Source organism: Pongo abelii, chromosome 11 (genome assembly GCF_028885655.2).
Source record: "Pongo abelii isolate AG06213 chromosome 11, NHGRI_mPonAbe1-v2.0_pri, whole genome shotgun sequence".
Classification (NCBI taxonomy): domain Eukaryota; kingdom Metazoa; phylum Chordata; class Mammalia; order Primates; family Hominidae; genus Pongo; species Pongo abelii.
In genome coordinates, this window is record NC_071996.2 from 93,247,111 (window position 1) to 93,266,426 (window position 19,316).

Here is a 19,316-nt window from a genome sequence, read left to right on the forward strand (position 1 = left end):
CAAAGAAAAAAACCATCCCTGAACCCTACCAAATCCACAAGAAACAAGATACAAAATGTAAAAAGTTTTCAATATACTGTTTATATAATATGGACAATTATAGTGATTATAATAAATACATGACACTGATGCTGAGAACAGATATTTCTTCTCTTTTGTCTTCAACATGTAAATGTGTATAGACAGACTGACCTGAACAATTATGAAAAATAAAGAGAGTTTCTTTTTATCTCAGCATGTTTAAACACGTAAATATATTTACAATGTAACAGGATAAATGCTATAAATAAGTACATAGAAGATGGTTGCTTTGGGATCAAGAATAGTGGGAAGCATAGGAAAAGTTATGGAAATATGTGAGAGCATGTCATATTTGAAGAATGGCAAGTCAACATGGTCAGATAGTCAGGTTATAAGACCAACAGAACTGCTTAATATCAGCTCTTCTAAAATATAAACTGGACCCATATACCCTAACTGGACATTTTGTTTGTGATGATTCAGGGACAGAGACAACATATTTAAATTTCAAATGGGTATTTGTGTAGTTAGAAAAAAAAAATCAGCTATTCTCATTTGCTAATACTAACTGCAGAAAGTAAGTCTTTAAATTTTTCTTTTTCCTGAGTTAAGAATGTATTAACTTTATAATAAAAAGTTCTAAAAAGTAAAGCAAATTACAAATTACTACAAAAATTCGAAAATACTTGATCAGTTCTAGTTGGGGGAAAGAGCATTCAGGTGAAAGGGAAAAGTCTTTACCTCTGATATCACCCCCAGCACAGAAAGCCTTTCCTCCAGCTCCCTTTATAATGATCAGGAAAGTTTCAGGATCTTGTTCCCACTTCTATTCAAATGTAACAGAAGATGGTATAAGCATATTATAAACACAAACTCATTAAAGTTATATGCATATGCACATATATGCAATCATATATTCATATACATATGTGCGTGTGACAGTACATATTCTTCTGTAAGGGATATCCAGAAGAACGAATCTCATCCCATTCCTTATCGAATGAACTTTATACGCTTTTCCCAGATAAAGTAAAGGCTATTTCAAAAACGTTGCTAGATGAGTACAATGGGTGATCCAAATTTCAAGATGGCATCTGAAATCTTTGCCATAACGTTGATACCAAGGTGAACAAATATGGGCATAATAATGTTACATAAACATATAAATTTGGAGAACAAATCAACCCAAAGACTGCTGATAAATATAGCAATAACTTTTCTATTGTGCTGATACAGGGCTCCCTTACTCTTAATATGTAAGTAACAGAGTGAAACCACTTATAATATTGATAAAAAAATCCAAGTCATTTGGAATTGGTAAAGACAGCTAATAAATAAGTAGGATGAAAGAATCAAGAGCCGATGAAAATGTGAAAGTCCAGAACAATGGACGAAATGAAAAATTAGTTACCTACAGACAGAAAACTTAACAGGGGTTCTATCAATCTATACAGGTTGAGTATCCCTTATCTGAAATGCTTGGGACCAGAAGTGTTTCAGACTTTTTCAGATTTTAGAATATTTGCATGTACAATATGAGATACCCTAGGGATTGGGAATTCCTTTATGTTTCATATACACCTTATACACATAGCCTGAAAGTAATTAATTTTTCCCACAGGGACCCTGAATAAACAGTGTGTTGTGCACTTGTGTTTTGACTTCGAGCAATCATGAGGCCAGGTGTGGAATTTTCCACTTGTGGCGTCATGTTGATGCTTAAAGAGTTTTTGAATTTTATAGCATTTTGAATTAAGGTTGTTCAACCTGTACTAGAGAATAAATATGTAACCCACAAGGAAGATGTAGCTGGACAGATGTGATTGTCCAAAAGGTTCATGCAATACTGGACTACATTAATTACATTAATAGAGATGTTATTCTAACATGAACATTTCTAATTTCTTCCACTCTGGTCCAACTCTTAATTTGCAACATTTGGCTTATTTTTATGTATCACATTTTGGGACATATTATAATGGTATCTCCAACAGAAACAAGAATGGAAGACAGACTCATCAAATGAAGAATTAAGGAATTGGCAGCCAGGGGAAAACTAGTATTTGTTAAACATCTACATGGCAGACTGTATTAGGTACTTATATATACTATTCACTTAATCTTTACATATCACCATCTCCATTTCAGAGCTGAGGAGATTGAGGTATGGAAAGACTAACTTTCCCAGCCTACACAGTTAATAAATAGAAATCCACGTTTCAAACCAGACAGTCTGACTTTAAGTTCTGTTTTTTTACTATTCCATGCTGCTCACTTAGGAAAGTTTATGGCCTTCTCTGAGAAAAAGCAGGCAGTTTAAAAGCAGCTGTCTGGCCGGGTGCGGTGGCTCACACCTGTAATCCCAGCACTTTGGGAGGCCGAGGCAGACAGATCACAAAGTCAGGAGATAGAGACCATCCTGGCTAACACGGTGAAACCCCGTCTCTACTAAAAATACAAAAAATTAGCCAGGCGTGGTGGCGGGTGCCTGTAGTCCCAGCTACTCGGGAGGCTGAGGCAGGAGCATGGCATGAACCTGGGAGGTGGAGCTTGCAGTGAGCTGAGATGGTGCCACTGCACTGCAGCCTGGGCGACACAGTGAGACTCCTCCATCTCAAAAAAAAAAAAAGAAAAAAGAAAAGCAGCTGTCTTCAAATGAAAAGGCCGTCAGGTGGAAGCAGATTAGATTTCTACACTCATCCTCTCAGTGGCAGAACCAGTATCACTGGTTTAAAGGTCAGAGAAACACAGAGTGACAGAACACAAAAAGAAACTTGCAAACAATTCAGTGCTATATAAAAGTCAAAGAGTCTGTCTCAGGAGGCAGTGAGCTCCCCATCACCAGGGATGCTCAAGAATTACTGCACAGGGGAAGCACTGAAACCTCAAGAATCAGTGGGGCTTACTTAGATGCATATCCCAAAGAATTATGTGATTCTATGGGAGAAAATACCAGAAATGTCCTACTATGATATACTTTGAAAAGAATCCATATAATTCCAATAAGAAAATTACAAACCTTCAGCTGTGGATAAATCTTCTGAATCATATTAAGAGTCAGTGCATTGAGGAACTTTGGTCTGTTTAGTGTTATGACTCCCGCACAACCTTTTTTTTCCAATAGCACATCTTCTGCTGCATCTGTGTGCTTGGACATTCTCTGTATAAACAAAGAATAACTTTATGACAAAATTTCTTAAGTTTTTATCACAAGCCAACATCAAAACATACATATCAAATGCAAATCTTGCATATTAATGGTAACTAAAGGAAAGAATAAGTAGGTACATCTTACAAGTTTCTGAAGTTATTTAGATTATGTAGATGAACAATTCCAAAGCAAATCATACACACCTCCTAAATTTTTATTTCTGAGCTAACTGAATAAGCTGACTTATTATATAGAGCCCAGTCTAGAATTTCTTGGACTTTGAAATACCCTTAAATATTTTAATTTACTACTGTATATCAAGTTCTATGTTACATACTGAGAAAGCAAAGATGAATAAGAGAGGGCAAATAATTCTGACTATTGTAGCTATGGTCAACTTGAAAATAAAGATGATACTTGAGTTGGGGCTTGATGTATCCCAAGAAAAAGGGGAGGTGAGAATTCCAGGCAAAGGAAACAGCACATGCTAAGCCATAAGCAATGACTATTTGGAAATGTTAAGATGTTAAAACATTAGTGGAACAAAGGCTGGCTGAGGAAATGAGTGGTGAGAGGGTAGGCAGAATAAGTAGTTTGTAGCCAGATTATAATATGACAGACTTAATAATTGTGAAGAAGTTTCCTGTATACTGACTTAAAGCCTTGCACAATATAACTTAATCACCAGGTCTCACTGCTTATGTATTTTGCAACATTAACTAATAAAACACCTGTAAGGAACACAGTTTTAACTATACTGTGATTTCCCAGGACTCTGCTATACCCAACCACCAGGACTCATGGCATCACTATTCTTTTTTTAAGTTCTGGGATACATGTGCTGAATGTGCAGGTTTGTTACATAGGTATACATGTGCCATGGCAGTTTGCTGCACCCATCAACCTGTCACCTAGGTTTTAAGCCCTGCGTGCACTAGGTATTTGTTCTCAAGTTCTCCCTCCCCTTGCCCCCCAACCCCCAACAGGCCCCGGTGTGTGATGTTCCCCTCCCTGTGTCTGTGTGTTCTCATTGTTCAACTCCCAATTATGAGTGAGAACATACGGTGTTTGGTTTTCTGTCCCTGTGTTAAGTTTGCTGAGAATGATAGTTTCCAGCTTTATCCACGCCCCTGCAAAGGACATGAGCTCATTCTTTTTTATGGCTGCATAGTATTCCGTGGTGTATATGTGCCACATTTTCTTTATCCAGTCTATTATTGATGGGCATCTGGTTTGGTTCCAAGTCTTTGCTATTGTAAATAGTGCTGCAATAAACATATGTGTACATGTGTCTTTCTAGTAGAATGACTTACAATCCTTTGGTATATACCCAGAAATGGGATTGTGGGGTCAAACAGTATTTCTGGTTGTAGATCCTTGAGGAATCGCCACACTGTCTTCCACAATGGTTGAATTTACACTCCCACCAACAGCGTAAAAGCGTTCTTATTTCTCCGCAGCCTCACCAGCAGCTGTTGTTGCCTGACTTTTTAATAATCGCCATGCTAACTGGCGTGAGATGGTATCTCATTGAGGTTTTGATTTGCATTTCTCTAATGACCAGTAATGATGAGCTTTTCTTCATGTTAGTTGGCCATATACATGTCGTCTTTTGAGAAGTCTGTTCATATCCTTCGCCCACTTTTTGATGGGTTTTTTTTTTCTTGTAAATTTAAGTTCCTTGGAGATTCTAGATATTAGACCTTTGTCAGATGGGTAGATTGCAAAATTTTTCTCCCATTCCGTAGGTTGCCTGTTCATGTTCACTCTGATGATAGTTTCTTTTGTGGTGCAGAAGCTCTTTAGTTTGATTAGATCCCATTTGTCAATTTTGGCTTTTGTTGCAATTGCTTTTGGTGTTTTAGTTACGAAGTCTTTGCCCACGCCTATGTCCTGAATGGTACTGCCTAAGTTTTCTTCTAGGGTTTTTACTGTTTTGGGTTTTACGTTTGTCTTTAATTCATCTTGAGTTAATTTTTGTATAAGATGTAAGGAAGGGGTCCAGTTTCAGTTTTCTGCATATGGCTAGCCAGTTTTCCCAGCACCATTTATTAAGTAGGAAATCCTTTCCCCATTGCTTGTTTTTGTCAGGTTTGTTGAAGATGGCACCACCATTCTTAACACATTCCTTTATGTAAAAGCAACACTTAAAACCTTGCATGGGAAAAGTGTGCAACATAAAATTGAAAATTGAAATTGGAAAATTTTAACTGGAGAATGCCAATTAAAACTAAACAGCACACTTATTAGCAAAAATCTAATAGAACCTAGAAGTACATATTTTGACTGCATTAAGCAACACGTTTATATAATGTTTAAGTTCTCCTTTATGAAATCAAGTTGCATACTTAATATTGGAGTTAATTTTTGTTAAAATTATCAGATAAAAATAGAAATAATTTATATTCACTTAAAGTTACAGGAACAATTCTTAAACAACAGAAAAAGTTGTCTCTCTTCAATTTCATTTGAATTTCTCAGAATTTCTCTAATGAGAAATTCAAATAAAAACTTTAGCAACAGTAAGATATATTTTGTAATCACATTGACAATGATCAAAGTCTGATACACATACACACACACACACACACACACACACACGTCTGATATATTCTTGAGTATAAGTAAACAAACATACTGGGGAAGGATAAACTTACAGAACCTGAAACAGTCTGACACTTTTTTTCACAGACAGATACACATGGCTTTTATTTTTCTAAATGCTAGGAAACAGTGTTAAGGTTTTTGTTTAACTTTTATTTTAGGTTCAGGGTACATGTGCAGGTTTGTTATATAGTTAAATTCATGTCATGGGGGTTTCCTGTACAGACTGTCACATAAACCTAGAACCCAACAGTTATTTTTTTCTGCTCCTCTCCCTCCACCTATCCTCGACCCTCAAGTAAGCTCCAGTGTCTGTTGTTTTCCTCTTTGTGTCCATGTGTTCACATCATTTAGCTCCCACTTATAAGTGAGAACGTGTGGTATCTGGTTTCTGTTCCTGCATTAGTTTGCTAAGGATGATGGCCTCCAGGTCCCTCCATGTTCCTACAAAGGACACAGTCTTCTTCTTTTTTATGGCTGCATAGTATTCTATGGTGTATATGTACCACATTTTCTTTATCCAATCTGCTACTGATGGGCATTTAGGTTGATTCCATGTCTTTGCTATTGTGAAGAGTCCTGCAGTGAACATACGTGTGCATGTGGCCTTATGGTAGTATAATTTATATTCCCTTAGGTATACAGCCAGTAATGGAACTGCTGGGTTGAATGACAGTTCTGTTTTAGCTCTTTGAGGAAATTGCGACACTGCTTTCCACAACGGTGGAACTAATTTACACTCTCATCAACAGCGTATACGCGTTCCCTTTTCTGCACAACCTCACCAGCATCTGTTATTTTTTGACTTTTTAACAATAGCCATGTGACTGGTGTGAGATGGTATCTCATCATGGTTTTGTTTTGCATTTCTCTAATGATCAGTGATATTGAGCTTTTTTTTCATATGTGGTTGGCTGCATGTGTATCTTCTTCTGAAAAGTGTTTTTTCATGTACTTTGCCCATTTTTTAATGGGGTTTTTTTTCCTTATAAATTTAAGTTTCTTGTAGATGCTGGATATTGGACCTTTGTCAGATGCATAGTTTGCAAACATTTTCTCCCATTCTGTAGGTTGTATATTTGTTGATAGTTTCTTTTGCTGTTCAGAAGCTCTTTACTTTAATTAGATCTCATTTGTCAATTTTTGGTTTTGTTGCAATTGTTTTTGGCGTCTTCGTCATGAAATCTTTGCCCGTTCTTATGTCCAGAATGATACTGCCTAGGTTGTCTTCCAGGGTTTTTACAGCTTTGGGTTTTACATTTAAATCTTTAATTCATCTTGAGATAATTTTTGTATATGGTGTAAGCAAGGGATCCGGTTTCCATTCTCTGCATCTGGCTAGCCAGTTATCCCAGCACCATTTATTGAATAAGGAATCCTTTTGTCATTGCTCCATTAGTCACGTTTGTCAAAGATCAGACACTTGTCTGTCTGAATGGCTGTAAGTTAGTCAAAAGAGAAATCTACATGAATGTTGGAAATGGAAGTGAAAGCAGCTGCCCCTGCTTACCAGGGGCATAAGCCATAAGAAAGATTAACTTAAAATGTTAATCTTAGTTAACATTTCCCACTCTCTTGCTGACCTTTCCTCCTGGAACCCAACCAGGCTTTCCTAGGATGAATGGAGCCAGAGGTGCTGGCTCAGGAGGGAAACAGAGGTCACTGCTAAATCCTTTCCCTTTATCTCCCATACAGAACAAAAGGCTTTATCTGCAGGGAGGGGAAGGAAAACCCTCAAGCTTGTAGCCCTAGGGCTCTGATGAAGTCTCATTCCAGTGGGGGAAGGAAATAGAGGCCTACTAAATAAAAGTCTTCATCTCAAAAGAGAAGCACTTCAAGACCATAGCCTAAAGACCTTAGTGTTTGTCAACAACAGCTGAAGAAAAGGAAGTGGGGACAAAAGAAAAGGAAAATTTAAAAAGGCAGTCAATCTCAATCCCCAGAGGAGGAAGAGGGAGTTGGGGGAAGGAGTAGTGCCTGACTACAAACAGGAAGCATGGAAAATTTTAGGGGAATGGAACTCCTCTCCACGTATTGGGGTGGTGGGTACATGATTTATAAATTTGTCAAAATTCACACAAATGTACATCACAAACACAACTGTCTTAGTCCATTCCTGCTGCTACAGCAAAATGCCTTAAACTGCGTAATTTATAAAGAATGGAAATTTATTTCTAACAGTTATAGAGGCTAGGAAGTTCAAGATCAAGATCAAGGCAAGTTCAAGTTCAAGATTCAGTGCCTGGTGAGACCCCATTTTGCATGAGTTCTGTGTGTCCACACATGGCACAAGGAAGGAAAAGGGCAAAGAGGACTAGTTGACTCTCTTCAACCTCTTTTATAATAGTACTAATCCCGTAACGGTGGGGTGCTCACAACTTACCACTTCCCAAAAAGCCCCACCTCTTAATACCATCACATTTGGTATTAGGCTCCAACATACGAATTTTGGAGGGACACATACATTCAAACCATAGCATGAGCTATCTTTTAAAAAGGAAAAAAATTACCTAGGATATCAGGGAATTCCAATATGGAATGCAGACTATGACAAATGAATTGTCAACTGAAGAATCAGGAGATTCATAAATTTGGAAAAGAGAGCTTTACTTCTCATAAAGGGCTGCAGCCTGCAGGCTGACCATCCCACAGGCTGGGAAACACAGCCTCTGGCAGAAGCCAAGAGCAAGCACTTCTAGTGAGGGAAACAGGAATTCATGCTGAACTGGCTGGCTACATAAACATATTCAACAGGTTACAGGAGGAGCTATGAATATTCACGAACACGAGGCACATGCATGTATAGTAAGCTAACATGTATGCACATGCATGCCATGTTAACTCTGGGGTGGAGACTTAACAATTAAATGTATCACAATTAGGCCCTATACATCAAAAGATGAAGCAGAGGAAATGGAGGCCCACTGTGTGCATCCTCCCTACATAGACTGGCCAGAACCACTCCATCATCAGTGGTCTTTTATTAGGAAGGAATGCTGGTCAGTTGCTGTGTCAAAACTGCAAAAAGAAGGAACAACAGTCAGATGGTTGCTTGAAATGAGCAGGGGAAAATTTTGGCTGGTTTCTGTTTAACTTTTAGGGAAGAAAGCCTAATGGTGGCTAACAAGGGAGGAGGTATTACAAGGTGTGTCCAAGCTCCCATTCCATCTTGGCCAGGAACTCATTTTTTAAGCTTTCTCTGGGGTCCCTTTGGCTGAGAGGGGAGTCTAGTCATTGGGGGAAACAGGGTTTCTTCTTTCTCAGAACCTAAATGAATTACACATTATGATATAACCTCAGTGAAGTGACTGTGGTGATGAGGAAGCTAACTAACTTTGGAAATCAGTGAAACAACTGAAAACTGTATGGATGATACAGGAACTGTACATCAACAGTGTACTCTTATCAACATGGCTTTTCATGGTAGCAGGGAGCAGGTAACAATTCTGCAACTGCTTTGCATATATACTAGGTTTAAATTAGTAAGTAATGGAGCCTGGCTCTCACTGTCAGGAGTAGAGTTACAGATAGAACAAGAAGGGAAAGACAGAATGAACCCTGACCTATGGTACTGGATTAAAGACAAAGACATCACTATGAACTCATGTTTAGTTTAATATACATATACAGAAAAAGTACAGAAACAATGATAGATATACGTGAATACATGGGTAAGTACATAGTGTATATGTATTCTATTACAGATACATACATTACCCTAGCTCTATCCTCTGAGAGAAAGCCATGACACCCAGCAGCAAAGAGCACTCCCAGAGTCTAGATCTTGATTTCCAAACGCAATTCTCCAATAAAGGCAACCAGAGCTCCTTAGAGAAATGGCTGATTCCAGCACTAAGATAGGGAAAACACGAAATGAGTCCAGAGCACACCTTCTAGCACCAGAAAGGAAATGTTCAAATAAAAAAAAAAAAAATTAAAAGGATGGGGTCATATGAAAGAAATACAGAAGCCAAAACGAAGGAATTCCTAATGGCCAGAACTGGAACAACAAAGCAATCAATAATTTGATATTAGATGATAGCCCAAAGAATAAATATCCATGAGTCCACACAGAAAAAATAATTGGAGGAGAAAAGATAATCTTCCTCCCAGAATTCTAAATGACATACGTAGTTATCTCCCTTCCAAGAGACACAGCTTTGTCCCCTCACCTTTTGAGTTTGGGCTGGACTTACTGACTTGCTTTCAATAAGCAGAGCATGAAAGGGAAAAATAGTAACTTTACAGTGGAAAACAATAAATGGTACTTACACAAAAGGATAAAAGTTAGCATTACCAATGATGTCATGTAGATACCATGTACTCCCTGATGCATTTGTCAAAACCCACAAATACTCCCTGATATGATGAGATTAGAAGGGCACTTTTCCTCTGTCATATTCTTGCCAAAAACCTTAACTCTAGTCTAATTATGAAAAAAACAACAGACAAGCCCAGATGAGATGGTATTCTACAGGCTACCTGACCACTACTCCTTAAAATTGTCAAGGGCATGAAAAATATGGAAAGATAAGTTGAGAAACTATCACAGACTAGAGGAAACTAAAAAGCATGACAAGTGAATGCAGTGTCATTGATTCCTGGAACAGAATATTAATGAAAAAAAAACTGGTGAAATCCAAATAAAGTCTGGAGTTAACAGTAATATACAAATTGTCTTAGTTAAGTTTCTGTTGCTCACACCAGAATACCTGAAACTGTGTAATTTGTAAAGAAAAGGAATTTATTCCTTTCCTTACAGTTATGGAGGCTGATGTCCAAAGTCAAAAGGATACATCCAGTGAGGGCCTTCTTACTGATGGGGACTCTGCAGAGACCCAAGGAGGTACAGGGCATCATATGTCAAGGAAGCTAAGCATGCTAGCTCAGATCTCTCTTACTTGTCTTATAAAGCCACCAGTCTCACTCCTATAACCCCATTAATCAATTAATGTATTAATCCTTCGTGAGGACAGAGGTCTCGTGACCCAATCACCTCCCAAAGGCCTTACCTTTCAATACATCCACACTGGGGATTAAATTTCAAAATGAGTTTTGGAGCGGGCAAATATTCAAACCATGAAACCAATGTTCTCAGTTTTGATAAGTGTACCATAGTAAGAATAGCAGGCAGTTTGCTAGGGCTGCCATAACAAAGTACCACAAATTAAACGGCTTAAACAACACAAACTTTTTTTTTTTTTTTTTGTAAAACTAGCATTTTTATTTTAACCAACATTTGTTTTGATTTCCAAGTTTTATGATCTCTTCTACCTCCAAAAGAAACTGAAGCAACTTATAGATTAAAACAAAGTATAAAGAACTAAAGCATTTAGAGATAAAATAGGACAAATAATGTATCCCTGTGCTGGAATTTATAAGACGTATGCTTTAGTAAAAAAAAGTGTTAGAATTGAAGCACAAAAAATCCTGGGTTCTAGCCTTAAGTCTCTCTAACTGTGTGGTCTTGTGTAATCTTTATTCCATTGGCAAAACAAAGTCTCTAAAACTTTTTCAATGTAATTTTTTAATGTATTTAAAAAATAATATGCTAGCATTAGTATGTCAGGCAAAATGCGATGGTTGAGGTTGTAGAGGAACCAGTTAAGAGATTAAAGAGTGATTAGGTACAGAGGATTAACGGTAGGAATAGAAAGAAAAGGAGGAGGGAATCCTTTTAAGGAAACGTTTGACAGAACTTGGAAGTTGATTGGGAATAAGAATGAGCAAGATTGAGTCCGAGATGACTTTGAGTCTGAACAACACAAACTTATTGTCTCACAGTTCTGAAGGCTGCAAGTCTGAAATCAAGGGGTCAGCAGGGCAATGCTCCTGCTGATGGTGCTAGGGAAGGAACTATCCTAGGCTTCTTTCCTGGCTTCGGATAGTTCTCTGGCTTGTGGCAGCATAACTCCAATCTTCACGTGACATTATCCTGTGTACATGACTATCTGCAAATTTCCCTTTTATAAGCATACCAGTCATATTGGATTGAGGCCCACCCTACTCAATTATGACCTTAATTACATATACAACAACCCTGTTTCCAGATAAGGTCACATTCTGAGGTACTGGGGACTAGGACTCCAACATATGAATTTTGGGGGACACAATTCAATCCATAATAGCAATGTAGGATCGCATTAGGGGAAACTGAAACTGGGTGAGAGGTACGTAAGAACTCTGTACTACCTTTTTAACTTTTCAATAGATCTAAAACTGTAAAATAATTTAAAAATTATCTTAAAAACATTTCTATAAAGTCAGGTAATAAAATATAACATTTTCTTAATAAGCAGAATAAAGAGATTTCCCACAACCAGCTGAACCCATAATTTCAGTAAGATTTTTTGTTTTTAATTCAAGGGGGGCAACCACAGGTAAAATGGTGGAAACCAAAGTTGCCCTGGTTTGCAACACTACTGATTTAGTGTCTATCTTTCTCAGGCACTTTTCCATAAACTATTAGCAAAAATGGAATGCCATACCTTATTCTGCACCTCCCACTGTTAATTCAGCAACTTGCCATGGTCATCTTCCCATGTCACTACTACAGATAAAGCTATCTTATTTTTTTTCTGTTTCTATGGTAAAACAAAACACACACACAACCACCCAAAGTATAATATAGAACTTAGTCAGTTACTATAATGCAAAACTCTTGTAACCACTACCTAGGTCAAGAAATGGAATTTAGCCGCTGAGGGATGCAATCTGGCATGAGCACTGGAAATTTCTCTGTACTTTACTGCTGCTTGTGCTATGAAGAGGTATGCCATGAACCCAAGGGCCTGACCACTCCTTGCCTGGGTCATTTTCAAGGTAGCCACCATGAAGAAGAAGGTCTTTTGCTGTAGACACCATGAAGAAGGAGGTCTTTTGCTGTAGACACCATGAAGAAGGAGGTAATGTCTTCCTCTGGGACAGACAGCAGACTTATTTACAGCTTACTAAAACCAGCAGGTTTCCCAAATTGCATGACAGTTGTACTGTCATGCAATATACTGCATATGCAGCCACTCATATGGGTCCTCTGTATCACTCCCGAGGCTTGAGCAAGAGAAACCTTGCTCAGTGTTGCTTGCTGTGCCATTCATAAAAAATTCTATTTTTTCTAATCCAAGAGTGTCACGTCTTCTGCTAGCATCCATGAAATATTAACAAGCTAACTATTATCTTGTATAGTACTACAGGCTGAATGCTTGCGTCTCTCCAAAATTTGTATGTTGAAATCCTAACCTCCAAAGCGATGGCATAAGAGTGGGACCTTTGAGAGGTGATTAGGTCATGTCGGTCCTCATGAATGAGATTAACGCCCTTATAAAAGAAACCCTGGAGAGCTTCTTCACCCCTTCTACCACAAGAGGACACAGAGAGAAGATGGCCAACAAGGCTGTCTATGAACCAGGAAGCTGGCCGTCACCAGACACCAAATCCGCTGGCCCCTTGATCTTGAACTCCCCAGCCTCCAGAACCATGAGAAATAAATTTTGTTTTTTATAAGCTACCCAGTTTACGGTTATGTTACAGCAGCTCAAATGGACTAAAACACTATCATCTACTGTATTCTTGGGAACTAGGAATCTAGATGTGGAGGAAAAGAGATTCAGATATAAGATTAAAAGGGCTATTAATAATTCTAGGACACCATCTGGACATCATAATAAGAACATGTGTCCTGTCATGAAAATGATATGCACAGTATCATTTCATGCACTCCAAACACTATACCCTCAATACTGAATACTACTTTCTAAAAGGACAAAAAGAAAATGAAAATACAAGTTTTCTCCATATCCAGGTCAAAATTAAATGAGCTTTTGCACATTAAATTAAAATGCTGTTTAAGAATTTAAAATAGGCCAGCATGGTGGCTCACACCTATCATTCTAGCACATTGAGGGGCCAAGGCAGGAAGATCATTTGTGCCCAGGCGTTCGAGGCCAGCCTGGGCAACATAGAAACCTCATCTCTACAAAAAATTTAAAAATTAGCTGGGGTTGGTGGTCCATACCTGCAGCCCTAGCTACTCGGGAGGCTAAGGCAGGAGGATCACCTGAGCCTAGGAGTTTGAGGCTACAGTAAGCTAGTGTCACTACACTCCAGCCTGGGCAACACAGCAAGACCTTGTCTCAAACAATAACAAACAAAAAAAGAGTTTAAAATAGATTATGGAGAAAGAAGAAAAAAAAATATTTCCCTGAATATTTTCGTAGTAAGAATATGTCCAAATTAGTCTACAGATACAAATGAGCCCTCACTGACAGGTTCCACTGGCTTTCATTAGCTTGACAAACCTTATATGCAGAAATGCAGAATTTTGTCCTCCCTTCTGGGTTCTATTCCCTACCTTCTATCTTGGAAGGTTCACCATGAATGTCACACTATTAACACAATAATCCTGTCCACTTCTCATAACTCTGCCTGCAATACTGCCATCAATGGCATACTTCCATCACTCCACCATGAAATAAAAAGGATCTCTCTCTCTCTCTCTCTCTCTCTCTCTCTCAGAAAGGCCACAGAAGAATTGCTTGGGATACATCTTCTCTACCCCTAAGGCACTCATAAAAGCAAACACTGAGATTCAGAATTATTCAACCCCCAGGCCCTGAGAGTCTTTATCTTCCTTCCAGGTGTCTTCTGCCCCATGTCACCATAGTCCCCATATGATCTGGATTCTGTCATGTCTTCCCATTCCACCTTTGTAGTTATGTCTGAGTCACTGACACTGCTCCTAGTTTTTTTTCTAGGAAACTCCTCAACCTCCATGTATAACAGCTGAATAAAATAAGTAAGGGTAGTGCTATGGTTCGAATATTTGCCCCCTCCAAAACTCCTGTTGAAATTTAATCCACACTGTGGCAATACTAAGAGGTGAGTGCTTTAAGAGGTGACTGGGCATGACAGTTCTGCTCACATGAATGGATTAACCCATTCATAAATTAATGGATTAATGGATTAATGAGTTAATGAACCAATGGGTTATTATGGGAGTAAGACTGTAGGTTTATAAGAGGAAGAGGCAGACCTGAGCTAGCACGCTCAGCCCCCTGGCCACATGATGTCCTATACCGCCTTAGGACTCTACAGAGAGGTCCCACCTGCAAAATGGCCCACACCAGATGCAGCACCTTGACCTTGGACTTCTCAACCTCCGTAACTATAAGAAATAAATTCCTTTTCTTTACAAATTCCTCAGTTTTAGGTATTCTGTTACAAGCAACAGAAAATGGACTAACACAGTTAGAAAGGGATATGCCAGGATTCGTATTCCCATCTCCACTTAGGCTGAACAGAGGCACAGTTGCAATAGTTACGTAGTGCCCACTCAGTCAGAGGCTATAGAGTGTACAAAGTAAATCTATGAAAACAGATAGCCAGGATTCAAATCACACCTCATAATTACTAGCTGTGTGACATTTGGGCATGTTACTTAGCCTCCCTGTCCCTCAATTTCTGCCCTGTTATATAGAGATAAGGCTATAATCCCTTAATTCCTAAAATTTTCTAGATTTTGGAAAATAGTACATACTAAATACTTCATATAACACCCCAAGAGGAGTCTAAGTCCTTGTAATACTTAATTACATAGTAATAAAGGGTTTTTATATTTATGCACCAAACTGTAAGTGTTTATGCTAGTTAGGATAAAAACTAAAAGAGCTTCAAGTACATCCAGGTCAGATTTTGCCAATGCATTTACCACAAACTAACAAAAAACTTTTGGTTTTGAGGTTTTAGAATTGCAAATAAGAGATCTGTAGTATGTACCCCAGAGGACTATCGTGAGAATTAACTAATACATGACAAGTACTTACAATACCACCTAGAGTACAGTGATATCAGATGACTTGTTATTTTTATGTGCAATTTACTTGTCAGCCTCTATGAGATACAAAAGTGAATAAAATTTATTTCTTCCTTATAATCTGATAAACTTTGGATATTTAACTTTGCAAGGCTACCATTACAGTAATAGCTAACATGTATAAAATGACTGTCATATGCCATGCACTATGCTAGATTTTTTTTTTTAAGACAGAGTCTCACTCTGTCGCCCAGGCTGGAGTGCAGTGGCGCATCTTGGCTCACTGCAAGCTCCGCCTCCTGGGTTCACGCCATTCTCCTGCCTCAGCCTTCTGAGTAGCTAGGACTGCAGGTGCCCGCCACCATGCCTGGCTAATTTTTGTATTTTTTTTTAGCAGAGATGGGGTTTCACAGTGTTAACCAGGATGGTCTCAATCTCCTGACCTTATGATCCACCCACCTTGGCCTCCCAAAGACTATGCTAGATTTTTTAATGCATTATTGTGATGGTTAATATTGAGTGTCAACCTGATTGAAGGATGAAAAGTATTTTTCCTGGGTATGTCTGTGCAGGTATTGCCAAAGGAGATTAACATTTGAGTCAGTGGACCGGGAGAGGCAGACCCACCCTCAGTCTGAGTGGGCACCATCTAATCAGCTTCCAGAGTGGCTAGGATAAAAGCAGGCAGAAGTTGGAAGGACTTGACTTGCTGAGTCTTCCAGCCTTCATCTTTCTCCGGCACTGGATGCTTCCTGCCTTCGAACATCAGCTTCCAAGTTCTTCAGCTTTTGGACTCTTGGACTTATACCAGTGGTTTGCCAGAGGCTCTTGGGCCTTTGGCCACAGACTGGAGGCTGCACTGTCAGCTTCCCAACTTGTGAGGTTTTGGGACTCAGACTGGTCCATCACTGGCTTCCTTGCTCCTCAATTTGTGGATGGCCTATCATGGGACTTTATCTTGTGATCATGTGAGTCAATTCTCCTTAATAAACTCCCTTTCATATATACATATGTCCTATAAGTTCTGTCCTTCTAGAGAACACTGATTAATACAATTATCTTATTTATCATTTATAAGCACTCTAAGGTAGATACTATTATTCTTCTCACTTTATACATATCAAAAGGGAAGCTGTAAGAGACCAAGTAATCCACCCAAGATTAAGTAGTGAACCCATTATTTAAACCCAGGCATTCTAACTTGTAAGAACCATGATTTTAACCATAATCTTATGCCACCTCCTACAAGGTATGTGTGCCATGTCTTGACACTACAGTTGAGAACCATGATGTACCAAGGTCAAGGAAATCTGCCATACCAGTATTTCTCTACTTCTCTAACAATGACATTTTAAGTTACACATACAAATAATGCCAGCAAAACAAACGCACAACTTACCAAATGGTGCAGTATGGTATTAGTCCTTTTGAATGCATTAAACCTGAAACAAATGTGGAATACAATGAGAACAGTAATGTGGGTAGTCATGTCTCAGTTGACAAATAGTATATCACCTTTTGTTTCAGCCTCTTCTAAAAGGTGTTATCAGAACAAAAAGTTTTAAAAGGTTTAGCTCTCATTCACTGCTGGTAGGAACATTAAATGGTACAGCCACTTTGCACATGAATTTTATGGTAACTTTATTCATAACTGCCAAAATGTGGAAGTAACCAAGATGTTCTTCAATGGTTGGAAGACAAACCAATTTCAATACAACCATATAAATATTATTCACCCATGAAAAAAAGAAATGAACTATTATGCCACAAAAAAAAATTGGACGAAACTTAAATGCATACATACTACTAAGCAAAAGAAGCCAGTCTGAAAAGGCTACATACTCTGATTTCAACTGTACGATATTCTGAAAAGGGCAAAATTATGAAATCAGTAGAAAGATCAATGGTTGCCAGGGGTTTGGGGGAAGGAGGGAGGGAGGAACAGTTGAAACACAGGAGATGTTTAGGGCAGTGAAACTAATCTGTATGATACTGTAATGGTTGATACATGTCCTTATTATTTGTCAAACTTTTCTGCTCAAATTTGCAGGTCATTTTTTCCATCAACTTAAAACTACTCTAAAAAATAAAGTCATTAATCTTAAGAAAAAAGGTTTGTTAAAGATGTAATACAAACAGCATTCTCAGACACTGCAGAGAGAGGTATAAATTGGTACTGCCTTTCCAGTAAACAGTCTGGAAATACAAATCCACAGCCTTTAAAATGATCACACCCTTCAATCCACTAATTCTGCAAGCATTTGCACTAGGGAAATCTCAGAAATATGACCAAAGTCTGATTGATAAATATGTTCACATTATTTACATGATGGAAAAACTGAAAACAAAGTAAATGTCTAAGAGTAGAGCATTATTTTAAAGACTGTGTCTATTAATACAGCCATTACACAACCACTAAAAATACTAACATGGAAAAGTAGTGACAAATTACAAAAGGAGAGCAGGCTACAAAACAATAAACACAACACACTTCTATTTTTTGCTGTCTTAAAAGTGCTTGTTGGGATAGGAATACAAAGCCTGAGACACAGCTTGACCAAAGTGACCACTAATAATGGACATGAGAATGGTGAGGGTGGGGGCACCTGGGAAGGGGCATGAACAAACATGGAATGTTGGAAATTGTCTCTATCCCAATACTGATTACAGGACTGCAGGTATAAGTTCACTAAGCTATAAACTTCAGAACAGTGTACTCAAGTGCCTTATGTAAATTATAACAAGAAAGTAAAAGACAACACCGGGAATGGCAGTGATTGAGAAAGGCATGAGGAGGGCCTCTGGAATGCTTGTTTCTCGATCCAGGTGCTGGTGATTTAGGTATGTTTCGTTTGTGAAAATTCATCAAGTTGTATCATTATGCTTTGGGCTTTTTAAAAAATTTCCTAAAAGACATAGCTCTTGCCCTTGAGAAACCCACAACGTAATGACAGATGTGCACATAAAAATACTATAGTTAGAATATACTAAGATGCATGCTTTTTGTTTAAGAAGCTAAATTTAAGATCTATGGAAAGAGGTCAAAGCTAGAATCAGTAGCTACAGCAGCCTGATAAGGGCTGTGCACATGTGCAGATACATATACTATCTAATGGAACTGATAAACTGACAATCTGTTAATTTTTCAAGAACATTCTGATATTATATGAAGACCAACAGCCTGAGGTTTCACAAAACGCAATATCACCAGTTACCACTTGTAACAACTTGGATGACTGAATTTATAAAAATATTTGTAATCCAACTTGCCTTTCAGAATTTATATTACTTTTTTATATTACATTCAAATTGAATAATACTATACAAAAGAGAGAAACGACCTATTTGTTTAAGTCAGTCATAATTCACATTCCTGAACTAGCATTTTTTGAATTTGTCTCACAAGTAAAACGTAGCCCAGTAATTCCAAGACTGGTCTGTACATTAGAATCACCTGGAGACTCGGCTGGGCATGGTGACTCATGCCTGTAATCTCAGCACTTTGGGAGGCCAAGGCAGGCGGATCACCTGAGGTCAGGAGTTTCAGACCAGTCTGGCCAACAAGGCGAAACCCCGTCTCCACTAAAAGCATAAAAATTAGCCAGGCATGGTGGCGGGTGCCTGTAATCCCAGCTACTCAGGAGGCTGAGGCAGGAAAATAGCTTGAACCTGGGAGGCAGAGTGTAGAAAGTAAAAAGTTTCCTCTTCAAAGTTTTTCTTCTTGTTAAA

General features: G+C 38.4%; 1 protein-coding gene across 14 annotated transcripts in view; it reads right to left on the reverse strand.

Annotated features, from left to right (window-relative positions):
- The window catches only part of HIBCH (3-hydroxyisobutyryl-CoA hydrolase), a 136,061-nt gene that overhangs the window by 109,727 nt on the left and 7,018 nt on the right, over positions 1–19,316 (reverse strand). For all 14 annotated transcript variants that reach the window (XR_008522600.1, XR_008522601.2, XR_010135870.1 and 11 more), the window contains 3 exon segments: positions 16,987–17,029; positions 3,041–3,181; positions 763–847 (listed from right to left, as the gene is read on the reverse strand). Coding sequence is in view for 7 of the 14 variants with exons in the window: in XM_054548780.2 (XP_054404755.1) it covers positions 763–847; positions 3,041–3,181; positions 16,987–17,029 (269 nt within the window). In the remaining 7 variants the exon portion in view is untranslated.